The 18,416-nt window shown below is 40.1% G+C and overlaps 2 protein-coding genes across 10 annotated transcripts in view; one reads left to right on the top strand and one right to left on the bottom strand.

Annotated features, from left to right (window-relative positions):
* The first annotated feature begins 1,362 nt into the window (after positions 1-1,362).
* On the top strand, positions 1,363-4,346 carry Tctp (translationally controlled tumor protein). Of its 2 annotated transcripts, none has more exons than XM_071791535.1 (5): positions 1,363-1,519; positions 2,201-2,271; positions 2,347-2,534; positions 3,249-3,516; positions 3,902-4,346. In XM_071791535.1, exons 1-4 carry the CDS (start codon positions 1,492-1,494, stop codon positions 3,478-3,480), a joined length of 519 nt encoding a protein of 172 aa, XP_071647636.1. In that variant the 5' UTR covers positions 1,363-1,491; the 3' UTR covers positions 3,481-3,516; positions 3,902-4,346. The 2 variants fall into 2 exon arrangements, with proteins under 2 accessions (XP_071647636.1, XP_071647637.1); XM_071791536.1 differs by having other exon boundaries at positions 1,455-1,519; positions 2,361-2,534.
* Usp (retinoid X receptor ultraspiracle) overlaps positions 3,902-18,416 on the bottom strand; it is a 68,102-nt gene continuing 53,587 nt past the window's right edge. For all 8 annotated transcript variants that reach the window (XM_071791532.1, XM_071791530.1, XM_071791527.1 and 5 more), the window contains 3 exons: positions 11,964-12,267; positions 11,010-11,338; positions 3,902-10,769 (listed from right to left, as the gene is read on the bottom strand). In XM_071791532.1, the coding sequence (XP_071647633.1) occupies positions 10,496-10,769; positions 11,010-11,338; positions 11,964-12,267 (907 nt within the window). In that variant the 3' untranslated portion in view covers positions 3,902-10,495. The remainder of the gene's footprint in view (positions 10,770-11,009; positions 11,339-11,963; positions 12,268-18,416) is intronic.

Genomic DNA, 18,416 nt, shown 5'->3' with positions numbered 1-18,416 from the left:
AGGGTTGCGTTCCAAAATTCACTCTAGTTAACTAAAATGCTATAGTGTATGTACGTGACGTAAACTATAGATTTTAGTTACCCAGAGTGAATTTTGGAACGCAACCAGAGTGAGTTTTGGAACATGACCCAGGGGGTCGATTGTGATCCTGTCGACCCTTAGGGCCATTGCACGTAACAAAGTTTTAGTCATAATCGTAAGGTTGTAAGAAAATAGACCAATCACAGTCGATTATTCTCCTCGCGCTTGAAGAATAATCAAGTGTGATTGGTCTATTTTCTTACGGCCTTACGATTAAAATTAAAACTTTGTTACGTGCAATGGCCTTTAAGGTCTATCCAGACAAACTTGCATAGGTGCATAACCATATGCATAAAGAAACGGATTGGTCTATTTCCTTATGCACATGCATATGGACCAATCAATTCTCTTATGCTTATGTTTATGGGCTTATGCAAGTTTGTGTGGATATAGCTTTAAGGTGATCCTAAAGCGGGGAGCACACACTTCTGCACAACGCATAATGCGTAAGCATAAGAAAACTGATTGGTCTATTTCCTTAAGGCCATTGCACGTAACAAAGTTTTAGTCATAATCGTAAGACCGTAAGAAAATAGACCAATCACAGTCAATTATTCTTCTTGAGCTCGAAGAATAATCGAGTGTGATTGGTCTATTTTCTTATGGCCTTACGATTATGACTAAAACTTTGTTACGTGCAATGGCCTTTATGCTCATGTGTATGGACCAATCAATACACCATGTGTATTTCGGAGCTTCGATTTTCTCACCGAGCGTCGAGCGACGGCATTCGCCGCTCTTTCTCGTTGGCTATAGCATATTATTCAACAGCATTATGAGAGAGAGAGAGAGAAAGAGAGAGAGAGAGAGAGAGAGAGAGAGAGTATGCCTCGCATTAAAGGATCCATAGCAATATTAAAAATAAACATATTTTTTGAGATTTGTCTATAGTGTCGTTTGTCATATTTCGGAGCTTGTATATGTATTGGCGTTTTCGATTTACGACTCAAACCGACTCGGGTCACATCATGTATACAGGACTCTAGCATCATTGACGTGGAATACATATACATATCTATGTATGCATTCCACGTCCATTGATGCGACCCGAGTCGAGTCGAGTAGCAAATCGAAAACGATGACCATATGGGCTCTCCCTATGGTCCTTTTTTATCTAAATAAAAAAAAAGAAACGCCATATATCTTTTTTATTAGATTTTCCCGATACTTGAATTTTCAAGGCTTTCGAATTTCGCGGCGCGCGGCGCGGAAGCCTGTATTCCCACTAGATGTCAGGACGGCAAGAGTCGGCGCATTTGGCAGTTTAGTTTGACAGTCTTGGTCGGAGCCGAAAATTTGAGAGACGCTCGCCAGATCTTCGCCGAGTCTCCTTCTTTTCCGGTGCGCTCTTTTGGGTGACCGTGTCTTGTTTAGTTTTAGCTGCTGTTGAATCTTTCTCCATCTTCCACAATGAAGATTTATAAGGATATTTTCACCGGTGAGTAAATGAAGAACGACTCGCGCGATCGCGTGAGCCAAATATTTTTCATCTTTCGTCGCCGAGACACAATAATGGGAGCGAAATGCCTAAATGATGGCATCGCGGAATTCGGCGATATTCGAACACATGGACAAATTATTCTTCCTATAATTTCTCCGCATGGAATTACAACGCAAATTCCTCGATTTTGCACGATTTTCACGAATTATCGCGATTATTGTAGTTTAGCTTTTTGGTAAATTTTCTATCATATACCTAACCTCCCCATATGTTCTCGAAGATTCGTGAGATTGCTGGAGCAACGTGTAGTTACGATAAGATTGTGTAATGTAGAGTCCGCACGAAATAAGATATTTAATCCGAGAACAGGCGCCTGAGGTGATTTTTACACCCCAATATCGAAAAAAAAACATTACAGTAATTTCAAATCATTTTTTATTTTTTAAATATTTTTTGGTTTTCCAGTAACTGTTGAATAAATCTATATATACGTACATATTGTCCTCAAATACCAATAAATTATAGAGCGATAAAAAATATGTAATATGTAATTAATAACAGTGACTTTTAATTTGGATGTAAAAATCGCCTGAGGTGACCATTTATATATATATATAAAAAAAAAATCAGGCATGGGTTGGGTCTCTAGGATTATAATTTTCTGTATATATTTTATAGGAGATGAGATGTTCTCCGATACCTACAAAATCAAGCTGATAGACGACGTGCTGTATGAAGTATATGGCAAGGTACATATATATGTTACTTACGAAGTACCTTACGCAAAGAAAAATGGCGTAACATTTTTACATTTAATTTTTTAGTTAATTACCCGTAGGTCGGGTGACGTTGAAATCGCTGGTTTTAATCCGTCTGCCGAGGAGGCTGACGAAGGTACCGACGTAGCGGTGGAGTCTGGCGTGGACGTTGTGTTGAACCATCGCCTTCAGGAAACATTTGCCTTTGGAGATAAAAAGTCTTACACGTTATACCTCAAAGACTACATGAAGAAGTAAGTATCTTCTATGTAGATTTATTGATTTCGATTTATTTTGGGGATACGCATATTGATGTCGATCATGGATGATAGTGATGGAGAGGAGTGTATCGTTGGATGTAACGATGGTATTGTGGAGGATGCGTCCCCAAAAATACCATGCGACTCTCTGCGAGTCGCGATGGTGCCACTCCACTATACGCCCGCCTAACTCTTGTCCAATGAGATCGTCGGTCGAGAGTGTCGATCAGGGCGATGATTATTGTTGTCGAATTTGTTTATGTATTTAGTCGGCGCGATCGAGCGCTCGCGAGAAAACGCGGCTAATTAATGTGTTGCCATCTCGGTAGAGACGCGCGCGGCTACCACATTGCAGTAATGGCAAAACTAAATAACCTGTGCTACTACTATATTTTGTATAGTTGAATAATATCTATCTTGCATCACGTTAACATTTTTTAAAATATTGTAAAGATTACGAAATTACTAACAAGCTTTTAAGGTTAATGAATTAAGATGAATCACGTTAATGTGACTCATTGATAAAAGTACTCATGTAACAATTTCCAGCGAATCATATAGCTTTTCCTAGAAGAGTAATAAAATGAAAGAATTTTTTTCTATTTATTTATGAGTTGTCTATTCGTTTATAAATAAAAACATATATTTGTAAGTAACGTGGGTTCTATGCATGTTATTCTAAAAATATTTGCTAAATTCTGTTTGCAGATTAGTGGCGAAGCTAGAGGAAAAGTCACCTGATCAAGTAGAGGTTTTTAAAACAAATATGAATAAAGTTATGAAGGATATCCTAAGCCGCTTTAAGGAATTGCAATTTTTCACCGGTACTTCAATGGACATCGATGGAATTGTGGGCCTCATGGAGTACCGTGAGATCGATGGCGATTCTGTGCCTGTACTCATGTTTTTCAAGCACGGTCTTGAAGAAGAAAAGTTCTAAGTAACCCTTAGATACTCAATAAATTGGACAAATTTTGTGAGTCATATTCTTAATATTATTAATATAATTAAGAGTCTTATTCTTATCTTATTTTTATTTATTTATTATGCTGCATTATGTTGAATCCTTTTTAATGTAAAATTGAGATGAAAAAGAGGAAAAAAGAGATTAAATAGAATATGTGTATATATATACATGTAAAAATTCATGACCAACACGTTTTATTTGTGTTCGTCATTGCACAAACATGTTAGATTAAATTGGCGATCAGATTCTCGCTGCGACGTCTTTCTAGGCGCAGCGACTAATGTTAACCAGACATCTTCAATTATAATGCAATATTTTACTTTGACTAAAATTAATATATTACTGATGCGCGGCGATAGAGACTAATCTTTATTTTGGTATATGTTTTTTTCAGATAAACCGAAAATCAAGACTGCACACATGCTGGAAAGCTGTGAAATTTAGTTTAAAAAATGTGAAACCAACAGTTTGACTTCCAATCTTAATTTGCAATGCAACTAACTTACAATACATTCAATAAAATCTCCGTTAGTGACTATTTCTTGATAACTAATTGTACATATTCTGTAACATGAGGGAAAGTGGCAACAGGATTCTTCATAACAATGTGCAAGCAATTAGTTGTGAAAGATATATGTAATAATGTTTTCGTGTCCAATTTCGTATTAGGTAATTTTATTTATATATATTGAAAAATGGAAGATGGGGAAAGAACTTGCAGTGATGGACTTACATCGATGATGTAACGATTATGTTAATATCCATATTAAGTGGCAATTTCTGAACCATATTCGACTTTAATATGTCCATCGTAAATAAAAAAAAAATTTTTTCGATAATTTTTATTTTATTTATACTTTCCACATTTCGATTTATTTATATCTTCCTTCGTTCCTTGATTGCTCCCTGTAGTTTAATGAATGTAACATACGTATTTGTGAAAGTTTTATAATTTAAAATGCGTCCAAGCATTTTTATATATATACATACATTTTTTACGAGATACGGATGCTTCGGAAATATATTGTTATTTTAAATTATTACATTCAGCTTCTTTTTTCCTTAAAATAGTAGAAGTGCCATGTATATATATATATATATATATATATATATATATATATATATATATATATATATATATTTGTCACATATTGCACTTTACATACACACGTAACATGTGTAAGCAATCATAATTGTACATTTGTCCATTATAAATCGAACGACTATGTGAAAGATATGAACTTTTACTGCTTTCGTATGCGGAAGTATGATGCACAAAACCTGTCTGCCTCTAATAAATACAGTTAATAAATTATACTGCAAAAAGGAAAATCAATCGACTTATTTATCCACGTTTGTAAGCGTACAATGTGAGTAAAGATGTACAAGGGGCGGGTCTGTAAATGGTACAAAAATATGACAGTCTTTTTCAGTTCATAAAAATATTATATTTAGATAAGTCAGAATAGACGATCTATCTCTTGGCGCGAAACCGTACATTATATTTCTTTACTCAGGGATTGTTACTAGCCATACTGTTGTACAAGTACACTCATCAGCATCACTCCCCTTGTTTTGCACATTCTTGCCGTTCAACAATTTCTCTCACCCTCTCTCTTACTCTCAGTCTCACTCTCTTTCTCTCCCTCTCTCTCGCTTTCCTCTTCTACATCGGGATCTCTATTTATCTCTCTTTCTCTCTCTCTCTCTTACGTTTCTACATATTATTTTATATACCCTCATCTCGCTTTCTGTGTGTGAATATATTACTCTTATTCTTCCTAAAACATTCGCTCTCTCCTCACCTGAGAACTCGACGCCCGCCGTACGTGATACTTTGCACATGTTCCGTACCGTTATATATTTGAAAAAAGGTGTACATTTACAAAAGCGTATTTCTTAATAGTTTAGTAGTAAATATAGTATAAGTATGTAGAGACAGATCTTTTTTCGTAATCTACAAATGGATGCGCAAATGAAGAATTCGTTCCGTTAACTATTAAAATGAAATCCATATAACTTATACAGCTTAAAAAGATACGAGATGGACTCTTGAGGGATGTACATACACACATACATATATGCACATAAAAAATACATATATATATACGTAAAATAAATATATATAATATATATTGGTATATAAAATATATATTATATAAATATATATATGCTCATGTGCACACATGTACAATTAACTATATTGCTTTGCTATCTAACGGAGCACAACCATATAATAGTGTCGTTGGTTATTAAAGCCAGTGAAATAAATTAACATTTGCGACGGAGTTATCGTACAACACGCCAACGTCCCACCGTAACGCAAGCGGGAGACATCAAAAGTCGCGGTGCTTCGACGATTCTATACGAAACGGAGCGAATTATACATCGGTGACTTGTATCGCATGAAAAACAAAGAAGAAGCGATGTTCGATAGGCATTCGTATGCATTCGCCGATTAATGATTAATCCGTAAAGTGGAATGTTACATATTCAACATTTATCGACAATATACAATTACAGTTCACGATCGAAGTATATCCCTTTGCAATCGGCTTTGCAATCGGAGTGCTTTTCTTTTTTCTCTTCCAATGTCGTCTAAGAATATATTTTAAACACGCCTCGTCGTCCTCGCGCGCGAGAGAAAGGTTCTAATTCGAAATTATCAACGAACGTTTTTTGCGTGTGTTTTTCGCGTGTGTATAAACGTGCGCGTTCACGTGGCTCTCCTCCGCGCGGGCCAGAAGAGATAATGAAAAAACGGCCGACTACGCGGAGAGTATCGCATTTACGATAATTATTCGAAATAATATTTGATAATGGCAGTCATACAAGAGTTGAACTTATTAACTTTCCTTAATTAGAGATTGCCCATACGTAAATTGTACGACGTTTATACATAGATGTAACATACTGGCTTACAGTTTAGCTCGTTAAAGGTACGGTACTTTTAGTAGGACACCTGCTACTATTTTTTGTTGTTGTTAAGTTGGGTATAACTTACGCGCTTGATAAGAGTAAACGGTATATTATTAACATTATCGGTACCATTATTAATATTATCATTATTATTGTTATTTATTACTATTTATTATTATTATTAAACTTATTTGTACTGATCTATGTAGAATGGGTGCGTAGAAAGGGTTTCAATATGCTATGAAAAGATGTCCTGTCGTTTGCCTTTTAAATACTGAAGTGACAGAAAAAGCTACGGGGATTTCACAAATTAAAAATGTGTCAATCAAACGTTCAAATTATCGAAAAGAAAGAAAGAAAGAGAGAGAGAGAGAGAGAGAAAAAAAAAGAACGACATGCAACGGAAAAAAATGTATGTCCAGGGTTTGCATAAGTACAAGACACAAAAGCGAAGAAGATATACGATAGATACAAAATTAAAATATAGTATCCGTTGCTATTTTTACTGTACAGAAAGATATTACACAGCGCACCCGATTCTTCCAGGACAGTGTTACTAGATAAGATTGTTACTACACACGACTTGAGCATCGTACCATTTCAATGATACTTCAAAGAAGTATGGCAAAAGCATTTAAGTTTATATTAAAGTATACTCGGTACACACACACGTACACACACACACACGCACACGCACGCGAAACCAGCATTTTCTTCCCGAACGGTGCTTCGCGAAAGAAGCTCAGTGTGTTATTTATGCTTTAGTAAAACATCACGGCATTCCAAAGACCACTCTTGTAAAATCCTCTTACCTTATATAATGTATCTGATCGCAGGACATAGAGCTCATTAATCTGTTTATCTTTGTTAATTCTTTTCTTTTTCTCTTTTTCCTGATCACTACTGAGGTTGTTGCATTTGTATTTGTGAAAGAATTCGGTTTATATATATTCATATATTATTTATATATATATGTATAGATATATTTCCGTTTTTAACATTTATATATTTATATGAAACTTCATTCACAGGTAGCTTCATTCGCGCCCTCCAATCCTAATGGTCACTTACAGCATCGTTTTTATATTTTGTGAGGAATTTGAAGAGGTGATCGCTAGTCGCGCGATTGTTCAGAGGTAATTTTGGTCAGGTGCTTCGTCAATAAAAGTATTCAAGTAACAATTGTACAATCAAACGATAAGTTTGGTTAATAGAATCTCGCTCTTTTTTTTATCTGCGCTCCTACTTAATAAATCAAAAGTGACTTGAATCACGTCTATATATATATATGTATATATATGGGAAATTAATTCGATTTACATACACGATATTGCTCCTGCATCCGCATTAATATGCCATTAAATATAACTCGTCTTCCCTAAATGATAAAGAAAAAAAAAACCGCTAAAATAGGCATCTGAAATGAATAGTAACTCCAGCATGTTATAAAAAAAATTATGAATTTAATATTGTGTTTTGTTTCCCACGGTACGCATAACATTAAAAACTCTCATCAAGTAGATAACAATAACCAACAACTAACAATCGTAGGCATTCACGCAAAAATAGAAATATGTTTAATAATATACAATAATATTATCATAATTTATATTATTGAAGTAAGTATGATCATTCCCTTACTATTTCTAGAGTAGTAGAGTAAATCGTATCAATGATTAGAGCTGAAAGAGTCCGAGAAAGCATCAAATATTTTGTACAACATTCGCAAAAATGATGAAATATTATTCCACAATTGATTTTATTTAAAATAAAAAAATAATTTTACATCCGAACGCTCACATTTTACAACATAATTGCATCGAGTCATTAATTATAATCATCAAACACTTCATAAATTCGTTACAAAAAAAACGATACGTATAAATCTAATATTATAAACGTTTACGTATCTCTATTAAATGAACAAATTATTGTACATTACACATCTAAAAATTTTTCCAAACGAAGAACCGAGTCAACGCGATGTTGACATAAAACTATTAAAATTTGACTATCACATAAATTATGTCGTTAATCCAATTTCTTCACAAGTAGAAATAGTTAACAGATAAAATAGTAATTAACAGTCTCGAGAAAAATATATATATGTATATATACGTTTTGTACATATATATCTTTATATATCTAATAACATTTAAATTTAGAAAATAAGCCGCTGAGCAAACATTTGCAGATGCTCTGCTTTATGTAATTTACAAGTCTATCGGATCCATCAGCTCACGTCATGTGATACGCAATTCTGTAAATTACTAACAACGAGAGGGTTTCTATCTTAATCCTGTGTCCACGATCAGTAGTTAATTCTTATCGTATGCTAAGATTTTTATAGTTTTAATTATACATCTGAAACAGCTCTTTTTTTTCTTTCGAAGATTCGAGAGCTCTTGCATCTTTGTTTTTAATCTGCTTTCGTGCATTGAACATTCTCCGGGGGAAAATAAATCTCACTGCCAGTATACTATGAGAAAAAGTTAAATGTCTATACTCTCTCTACTCTATTTTGCTGCCATGTCGAATTTGTACCGGACACAGAAGACAGCAATCCAGTACTGCAAATGTGTATACGCGTAGTAAGAGTTTGTCATATCGTTAAATCTAAATATTAAAAGATTAACGAAGAAGATCCGAGTATATATCCGAGCGTGCATTTTACCAAAAGGAAACAAAGAGATAAACGGAAACCCTAACACCTTGAAAGTAAATACTTCGTTCGCACGCTCTGACGTCCGATTGTTGCACTTCTGATATTCCATCACGGACACATGCTGCATAAAAAAAGGGGACTACCATGTGTATATTTAATTTAATTAATAATGAATTAGTAAGTTCGTTTTCTCTCCTATACTCTAAAATACAAAACAATAAATTATCGTTAAACTTGCGCACTGAGCGTAAGGGGATACGCATTTGATGCAAGTATGTATGTATACATATCTATATGCAAATAGTGGCTCTTTAAAGTAACGATCCGAATCGAGGCAGAGTTGGAATGTAAAGGTGTCCGAGAACTCGCGAGCACAGAGTCGCGTCTTCGTCGAGCGTCCGCCGTTGAAAACGGCATTGTCGAAGCAACCCGCGACGTTGAGAAAGAGACAAGAAAGATATTTAAAAAAAGAGAGAGAGAGACCGAAAAGTAACAAAGTGCAAAAATAAAAAAAGAAACTTAATAATTCTAGGAACTTCTGTGACTGTGAAAGGTGCGGTCCGACGAAGACGCGATATTCTGTCCGAACCAAGGATCGATCGGCACGAAATATCGTGTGGGACACGATCTTCGCTCGGATGATGGCACGACACATGTCGCAGGCTAAAGAGGCAGCGATTGTGATTAACAATATTTTGTACAGATAATTCTCTGTCTATGTAGCTTTCCATAAATTAACGCCGTCAAACTTTATTCATCCACCGGATAAGTCGAAGTAAATTTCTACGAATTGCATTTGCGTCTTGTAAAGTATCGCTAACCGTCGTAACAAATTTAACCGATTCGAGAAATTAACTAATTAACTAACTAATTATCGACCGACAACATCGAAACCTGAATTGCAGACCGCAGCTGTCAGACAGCGCTCAGATGTATACAGGCGTATACAAGCTGTACAAAGACGCAGACGCGTACGCACGCACTTATGTCACTATTTTCCCGTATGTGCGTGGCGTCGTCGACCAGTAAGACCGCCTCCTTACGCTGGACATAAGAGTCGCTAAGCTCTAACAAAAACATAAATAACAGGGCGAGGAGAGGAATGGGAGAGGGAGGGAGGAGATGGGGGGGGGGTGGCGATGAAGAGAAGTAAGTAAATTCCACCTCGCTCGACACACGGATAGTCTATACTGCGACTCGGGGGAAAGGCGACGTAGTACAGAAATCGTTGCATCTCGAATGCGAAACTCGACTCGAATGCGGGTCCAATCCTCTTTCGTCGTAGTCGTCGTCATTATCGTCATCGTCGTCGTCTTCTTCTTTTACTTCTTCCTCTTGTGTTCGTTTCTTTTACTTTTTTTTTTACATATCGGTGTGCCCCACAACGCGGCACACCTTCTGCTCCTAAGGATCCGACGGTAACTCCAACATTTCCGTGAGGAAGCTTTCGAGCGGTGCCTGGCCGATTAACTTAGAGAAGAACATGTGCTCCAGACACTTGAGACCGATCGAACGGATTGATGGCAGGCGAAGCAGCAGCTTGGCGAATCTGCTGGTGTCCTCCGGACAGTTCACGCGGGTGTACTCTTCTAGAGCGGCGTAGATCTTCTCGCGCAGCAGGCTGACCTCATTTACGGACTTGAGGCCTTTCACGTCGGGATTAAAAAGAATAATGGATCTGCACATTAAAAAATAATATTGATATTAGATCGAAAGCCATTTGTTAATTGGATTCGCTTCATTTAGCTTATGTCAAAAAAGAAAAAAAAAAGAAAAAAAAAAGAAAAATACGATCTTAGAATTAAGAAGAAAAGAATGAATGGCAAAGACATTGACAAACAGTCAGTTTCGTTTCACGGCAATTCAATCGTCGGAGTTCTATTAAAGATTCATATTAAAGATTATTCTTGCCAGTCACCTAAGACATCCGAGTTCGGTCCTGTCCATTTTCATCTCGCGCATCTTCGACACCAGCTCCGAGAGCACGCGATCGAATATCGTGGACCCGAGCGCATTTCCCGTCGCATTTCGATGCAACGAGCCGTCCGTTGTCAGAATGATATTGTCCTTCGAGTCGATGGAACGGTAGGAGAAGGCAGCTATTTGCAGCTCGCTCCAGCCAGCCTTGAGCAGAATCGCCTGATCCTCCACCGGCAACGACGTAAAGTGCGGGATATGCTTTGCCCATGCCACCAGCTGGAAGATTTGTTGATTCGTTGTGCAGTTGGAAATGTGCGACACTGCGTTCTGCGCATTACAGAAAGGTAGCGAATTAGTGGAGAGTGCGCTTCGATGGGATAAGCAGGGCGCCGTTCTGCGAACAACCACTAATGACAATTACAACGCCGAGATTCTTTATAGAACGGCAGATATATCTCCATAAAAACTACGATAAAATTACGTTCAAGCTATATCTTTATAAAGATCTCACGTACATAAATTCGCGCTATCTTGCAATGTATATTAAAATCTAAATTATAAATTCTTAATTTAGGTGACGCATAGATCCCGTATAGGAGAATCGAATTCCGAGTTCGATCCTCGATTTTTCATCCCGTGTATGCATTGACTTTACAAGAGATTATAGCTGTGAGTGAAGAATTGTAATTCATTTGAGGAATAATAAATTGTGTGATAAACATACATAATAAATTCTTATTTTATACCGCGAGATTATTCTCACAATTAGAAATAGTATATCCTAAGACGTATCTATAATAGCGACCTACATACATATCCTTAAACAGCCATTTCGTCATTACTGTTATACATATCTAAACTTCCGCTTTTCCCTCCCGTCAGGAGGAGATACGCCTACACGCGACACGCATCGGACACGCGATATCTTCATCACGGGCGCGAATATATTTACCTCGTAATTTCCCTGCTCTATCTTACACTCGACACGTTTCTCCGCCTCGAGGATACGCTCGATCGGCATGTCCGCGTGCAAACTGCTCGTGCTCTCCACCTCGCTCTGATCCCGCTCCTTAGTGCGCTGACGTTCCTCCTGCACCGCCTCCCTCTTCATCCCCATCGTCAGGCACTTCTGGTACCGGCAGTACTGACAGCGGTTCCTCTGTCGCTTATCGATGATGCAGGTCTTCTCCTCGCGACAGGCGTACGACAGATCCTTACGCACGGTCCTCTTGAAGAATCCCTTGCATCCCTCGCAGCTGAAAGACGATGCTCGCTTCAGATAATGACAATGTAACGCGGCATTACACGCCGTTATGTTGCAACTTTACGCGATCGTTTCTATTAAAAAAATGGAAAAAAAGGAATCCGATCTCTGAAGGGCACTCTTCGATTGAACGTAGCTGAATGTTCTTTGCCTTGAAATTTAATAAAAAAAATTTTTAAGTAAAGGCTCGAGTAAAGGTGAAGTATCGGTCAGGCTGAAGAAAATCATTGCGCTATCCACGACACTCGAAAGAAATAAATCACGATCGAGTTGGAAGGTATTTACAGCGTCATTACATTCTATTATATCGCAGTTAATTGCAATTATTCCATTGTACAAATGGAGATGCGTTTATCATGAGACAATTACACTCCATGCTCATTTCTCTCAAAGTGGATTCCGGAATTCATTGTGCTTTATCATCGCGATGTTTTACGCAGTTAAACATTTTAAAGCGATGAAATTTGAAAGGAGCGAATTATATCCCGCGCTCATTTCGATTTCACGCAATGAACATCAGAACCGCACGAACGCAATTACATTTTTTGCCTTGGAATCTGGTTCGAGGAAGCGCAAAGGAGTTTTGAAGTAAGGGGAATTGAAGGAAATTAATTGTCACGGGATAATTATTGCGTTGCCCGCTCGATAAAGGTGAATCACGGCGGTCTGTGTCTCGTATTTCGCGATAGCGCGACGACTTAAGTCCGTCGAACAATTTGTTGGCACTCTTCCCCGTCAACGTTCTCACATCAGTTTCTTCTCCGACCTGGAGACGCATCGAGATGAGGTGCCGCGGGTTTACGACTTCTCGGGTGCAATTCTTTACGAGCAGCTGTCGCGGGAACAATACCACGAGCAAAAATAAAAGATCGGCCTCGGTTCATTGTCGGAGACTAACGGCCGCTAATTTTGATTTTATGAAAAGCACCTCAGAAACGTTGTTTATCGGCGCTCGGTGATTAACCCTAGCTCGCCACATTGTGGTCCAGTGGACCGTTTTTTCTTACAATAAGTACGATTTAAACTCAAATAATTTTCTTGACCTGATATTTTCATAAATATCTTATTCAGACAATGTATTTCCAATTTCTATAAATTACAAGCTTAAAAATATTAATTAGAATAAAAATGACAAAGTCGAGTAGATCGGCGATTTAAGGACTCGAAAATAAGGCTAGCTAGAATTAAATTACTGACCTAAACAGCAGCGATGCGGTACGTGCATCGGAACTGTGAATTATTTTTCAGCAGGACAATACTTTTAGCAGCTAAAGAGCAGGCACTTTCCTTCCGTCGCTCTCGGAAATCGCGAATCGACATTTCGATCATCGCGTCACTCAGCCGCGGTTGTTGTCGCCGCCGCCGGAGAAGCTCGCCGATCATCAACGAACCCGTGCGAGTCACGGCTCGTACCTCTCAGGGTCGTCGTTTTTAAAGTTTTTGGAACGTCTCCAGAAATCTCCCGTCGGGAGATCCAGAAAAGCGGGACGGTGCAAATCTCGCCGGTGAATTTATTTTCGCCGCGAAAATACGTATCGCGTGTTTTTCGCGACAGCGGCGGCGGCGTCCGCGAACGATTTCGGGGCGAAGCGGCGCTCTTTCTTCGCCCGGTGACAACAAGAACGACGTCACATATTTCGAAAACGCTACATCCTCCGCCGCGCGTGGAACAAACAGCGGCATTAAATTCCGCTGTCATCTGCTAAACGTGAATAAAGCCACGCGGCGCGGCGGAAGATACACGACGCGCCGTCTTCCGTCGAGCGAACACGGGAGCTAAGATTCAGCTGCGAATGAACGTGAACCGGAGACAATAAAGTCGAATTTTCCCTCCGTGTTACCTCCGTGTTATCCCCACTTCGTCCCTCGCGGAAAAACGAGCGTCGCCGTTTATTTGCGCGATCCTTAACGGGTCTCCTGCGAAATTAATTCGCGCGGCAGTCAACGCTAAAAGCCGCTGGGAGCCGGGATACATTATTCGAGACGATTGCGACGGGAGAGCGGCGGCACGGCGAAGGCGCATTCATAAAGCGCATTCATGAAGACTCAAAGATAAATCAAACGGCGCGTATACATTGTCTGGCTCTCCGGCGGGGAGTTCCTATTATACGCGAGAAACGCGTCCTGAGGAGACAAACGACACGGCGCTCTAATCTCGGGGGATTTCGCGAAGCGTCAAACGACAAACGTCCTTTATCGAGATGCCGGATTTTACGAGAACGCATCATATCGTGCAATCTTAAACGCGCGCTACCGTTGATAAAGCACACGTGTATAGAAGCCGCGTTGAATAACGCCCAGCGTGGAGAGACGCGAATTTGATCTCGCGCGACGGTGAGAATTTACGATCGAGGTATCGCGGAAGACGAGAGAAACGCTCTTTCTCCCTCGCAGAGAGGTCTGTTTATTTCGAAATAAACGTGTAATAAATACGGGGAGAAAGAAATCGCGCCAGGTTCGTCCGGGTGCCATTTATAAATACCTGCCGGTCGGATTTCGCTTTTTCCACCGACGATCGTTAATTCGCGACTCGATTACGACGAACGGAGGAGGCTTCGAGGTTGCGACACCGTCGTGTCCTTAATCACCACGTATAAGTGCCGGCCGCAGAAAGAGGAAATTCTCCCTCGGCGTCGGAGCATGGATTAATGACGATTACACGGGCATTCGTGTATCTCGGCGCTTTCCCAGCGTCGAGACGACGAGATAACGCGCGAGAGGCTAACGCTACTACGACCGATGCCCGATGGGACAATAACGTTCCGATATAGTTGAGCGGCGGCTGTGCGTCGCACAAGTTGCATCGCGCATCTGTTTAACGTGGGCGACGCCGCCGCGCACGTGATGCAATTTCTGGACCACCGTGGCAGCCGTTTGATCTCGCGGAGTTTATGCGAAAGACAAATATTCATGACACGAGACACGTGTAGAGCCCCGCGCTAGCCGTCTCTCTCCTTCTCCCTCTTTTCTCTCTCGCTCTCCCTTTCGCTCTTTCTCCCTTCTTCTCTAATGCGGTATGAAGACCTTCAACGCCATATGCACAAATAATGTCGGCGAAGCTACGCGTGTGCCTCGCAGTTTTTCACCCGAGCGCGGGAAATTCCGTCAGAAAAAAGAAAGAATATAAGAATGTACGGCGGCAGTACGGTTTCGTTTGATGTGGAAAATAAAGCAACGGCAAGGGACATTGTCACGGGACGAGATTCTTAATGCATTTGTATTTTTATCTTTATTGTATTAATAAAATGAATTTCGACCTATTACTCGTGTTAGTTATTTGAAAAAGACCTTTTAATAATTATTTTATTTTTATTCATTTTATTTAAGCTCATATCTCTCTTAACAAAATAATTCAATATTTTTAATTGATATAAATAATTCTTATATTTTTCAAGCATAATAATTAAATAATATTGCGATGACGAATATTCAATTATAAAAAATAAAAATTACGTGCATATATATATCTACATTACGTATATATATGAAATAATATCCGAATTACAATTATTTATGCGATAATCGTTAATCATCAAATAAATAATCGGGCTATTGCACACATTAAATTGTACGCATTTCCATCCATTTTATTCTCGCTTGCGGTATCATTTAATAACGAAGTTAATTCAAAACGCGGGAGCTTCGACGGCGGATTACTATGAAATTGAAATAAAATGACTCCGAGACGAGTGCCTCCCAGCAAACGCGCGTACATGTTTCTTCTACGGTAACACGCGCGCGTACATACGTGGACGGTCGCGGCGCATTTAATCCGTGAGAAATGGACGCGCGGCGTCGTGGCGCGCGAAAGGAACACGCGAAAATAAGAGCGAGCACCGTCCTTCCTCCAACTGGCCGATCTTTCCCCGCCGCGCCGCCGTGCCCTGGCATTGCGCGCGTTATTGCTGCAATTTGCGGGCGAGGGGGGCATCGCATGACGGTTATGCATTACGCGGGGCGTATATGATGAACATGTCCGAATGTTGGATGCGCGACCAGTTTTTTATTGGAGCGGTGGCTCGAGTCCCCGACCTCCCCCCCTTTTTCCGCGCGGTTAATTACGCGCGCGAGATGGCTACAAATTGCTCCGGGTACTTTTAATGAGATTAATTAAGTTCCCGCGCGAGAACTTATACCTGCGCGTCTGGGTTACGGGTCGGCTGTTTTGCGCTTTAAATCCACGGCGGGCCCCCCCTTGCAGAATCGATCGCGTTCCCTCAGCGCGTCATTTTTCGCGGCGGAAGGAAGTTCCTCGAGAAAAAGTCTCGAAACGCTAGCGTTTGAATTTTCTGTTTCACGAAAGCGTTAATCCAGATAATCGAGATACAAATGCTATTCATATCTTCGAGAAATTACATTTTCGAAAATGTTAGAACGTTGTCCGGACGTAAAGGATCTCAATATGTAAAGTAAATCTTAAGTGAGTCTTTCTGTAGCTTGAACGTTAATAAAAACGTGTTTAGCGATTATATTCTTATTTTCTGATTACATAAGTTAACTAAATATCGTTTCTGGAAGTGAAGAAGGGAAGCACGTATAGCGAACTATACACTTGCCAATCTCGAAGGCATTTTGTCGGTCGAGGAGGAACGAACAACACTGGGTTAAAGGGTTAATTAGCCGCCACTGGAGCAAAGTGCCTATATACAGCGAGAGGAGGAGAGGGAGGGGCCCCCCCTCCGCTCGTAGGAACTACGGGTGGGTAGTCGTCCTAACCTCGTGAGCCAACAGCAGCAAGTCCAAGGTTGATGGGGCTCTGATGCAACGCGAACGTCGGCCAGGCCGGTCTGCAGCTCGGTGCAATCATCGCGGTACGAAGAGCGAAGGGGGGGAGAGAGAGAGAGAGAGAGAGAGAACGCGCGGGAAAGTGGGGCGAAGAGGGGCACGCTGCATCGGGATTCCCTGCACGCCCAGCGTGCACCAGCCGTAGACCAGCAATCGACCTCGGCGTAAGCGCTCTGATAGCGAGAATGGCGACCTCGAGGTCGCTCGCCGATTCGCGGAAATTGGAGCGGAATTCCGCGCGGCCGCGAAAACTGGTCGCTGGGAGTTAAACAAAAATATGCGCATTGGAAATGCATTGGAAACTGTAATACGATACATAATAAGGCGTTCGTCAAAAAGTTAATTGAGTGAAATGAACGGAACTGAGGTGAAAAAAAATTCGGAGCAGAAATTAAAATGATACGAAACAGACCTCGTGGGTGTCTCGTTAACCTGGGAACGATCGCCTAATTCTTTTTTGCATAAATGAGAAGCATATTAAAATTACTAGTGATGGGAGCTTCATTTCTTTGATACTGCAGGGGTGTAAAAATTACTCCAGTCGCCCGTTCCCGGATTAATTGATGCGCGAGCTTGCTCGTCCGTGAGTCCCACTTAGGACGTTTGCTTGAATGTGTAAAAAGAGATTGTGACTTCGAGGGAAAGTATCGTACATCGCTTTTATCAGGCAAGTGTGTTAGGAGATCGAAATTCGGAGTAGATGTCTATATATAACTTGAAATATAGGTGTTAAGGTCCCCGCGAGACCCTCTCCTTCTCCTCCGCGACGTTACTTTCGATCGTTCCGCCGCGGTTAGCTCACGGGCTAAATTAGAAAGTCGATACAAGTTTTAATTGGATAAGTTACTTTGAGGATCTAACTTTCGTATCCGAGCCGTTTCGTAAAGCCGCCGCGAAGGAAAATGTTAACGAGATCTAGCGTTGTAATGAAATTCGGAGGCACGCCCGCGCGGCGTCGTGAATTTGTATAATATCGACGAGCAAGATGCCGAAAGTTCAACGATCAGTCATTATTATATCGCTCAATGGGAGGCCGATTATCCTAACGATTTCATTCGCTCTTTATATGCTTCCTTAATTTTTATTTATTTTCTATGGCAAACGTTCAAATTATAATTAGATATATATTTGAATGTAAAAGATCCCGGAATCTCTGTGCTTTATCCTCAATAGAGTCTATATATATGACGCGCAAATATTGCAGAAAATAATTTTCACGCTATCGCGTAACTATTACGCGTTAAATAATTCGTTTTGTCACGAGCGACGTTCTTCGGTAATTACGAAAGACGACAAATGTGCTCATTGACGGGGCGCGGACCGCCGCTGTCGTAACACGGCCGACATGCGTTGTTC

The sequence above is a fragment of the Temnothorax longispinosus genome, chromosome 10 (assembly GCF_030848805.1).
Source record: "Temnothorax longispinosus isolate EJ_2023e chromosome 10, Tlon_JGU_v1, whole genome shotgun sequence".
NCBI classification, from domain to species: Eukaryota; Metazoa; Arthropoda; class Insecta; order Hymenoptera; family Formicidae; genus Temnothorax; species Temnothorax longispinosus.
The sequence above is the reverse complement of the archived record's forward strand: the minus strand, read 5'-3'. Positions and strand labels throughout refer to the sequence as shown.

What these genes read in the sequence shown, in the direction of transcription:
- Tctp (XM_071791535.1), top strand. Translation starts at nt 1,492, where the DNA reads ATGAAGATTTATAAGGATATTTTCACCG. An exon ending in TTATAAGGATATTTTCACCG is followed by an intron (nt 1,520 to 2,200) that starts GTGAGTAAATGA and finishes TATATTTTATAG; the next exon opens with GAGATGAGATGTTCTCCGAT. An exon ending in TGTATGAAGTATATGGCAAG is followed by an intron (nt 2,272 to 2,346) that starts GTACATATATAT and finishes TTAATTTTTTAG; the next exon opens with TTAATTACCCGTAGGTCGGG.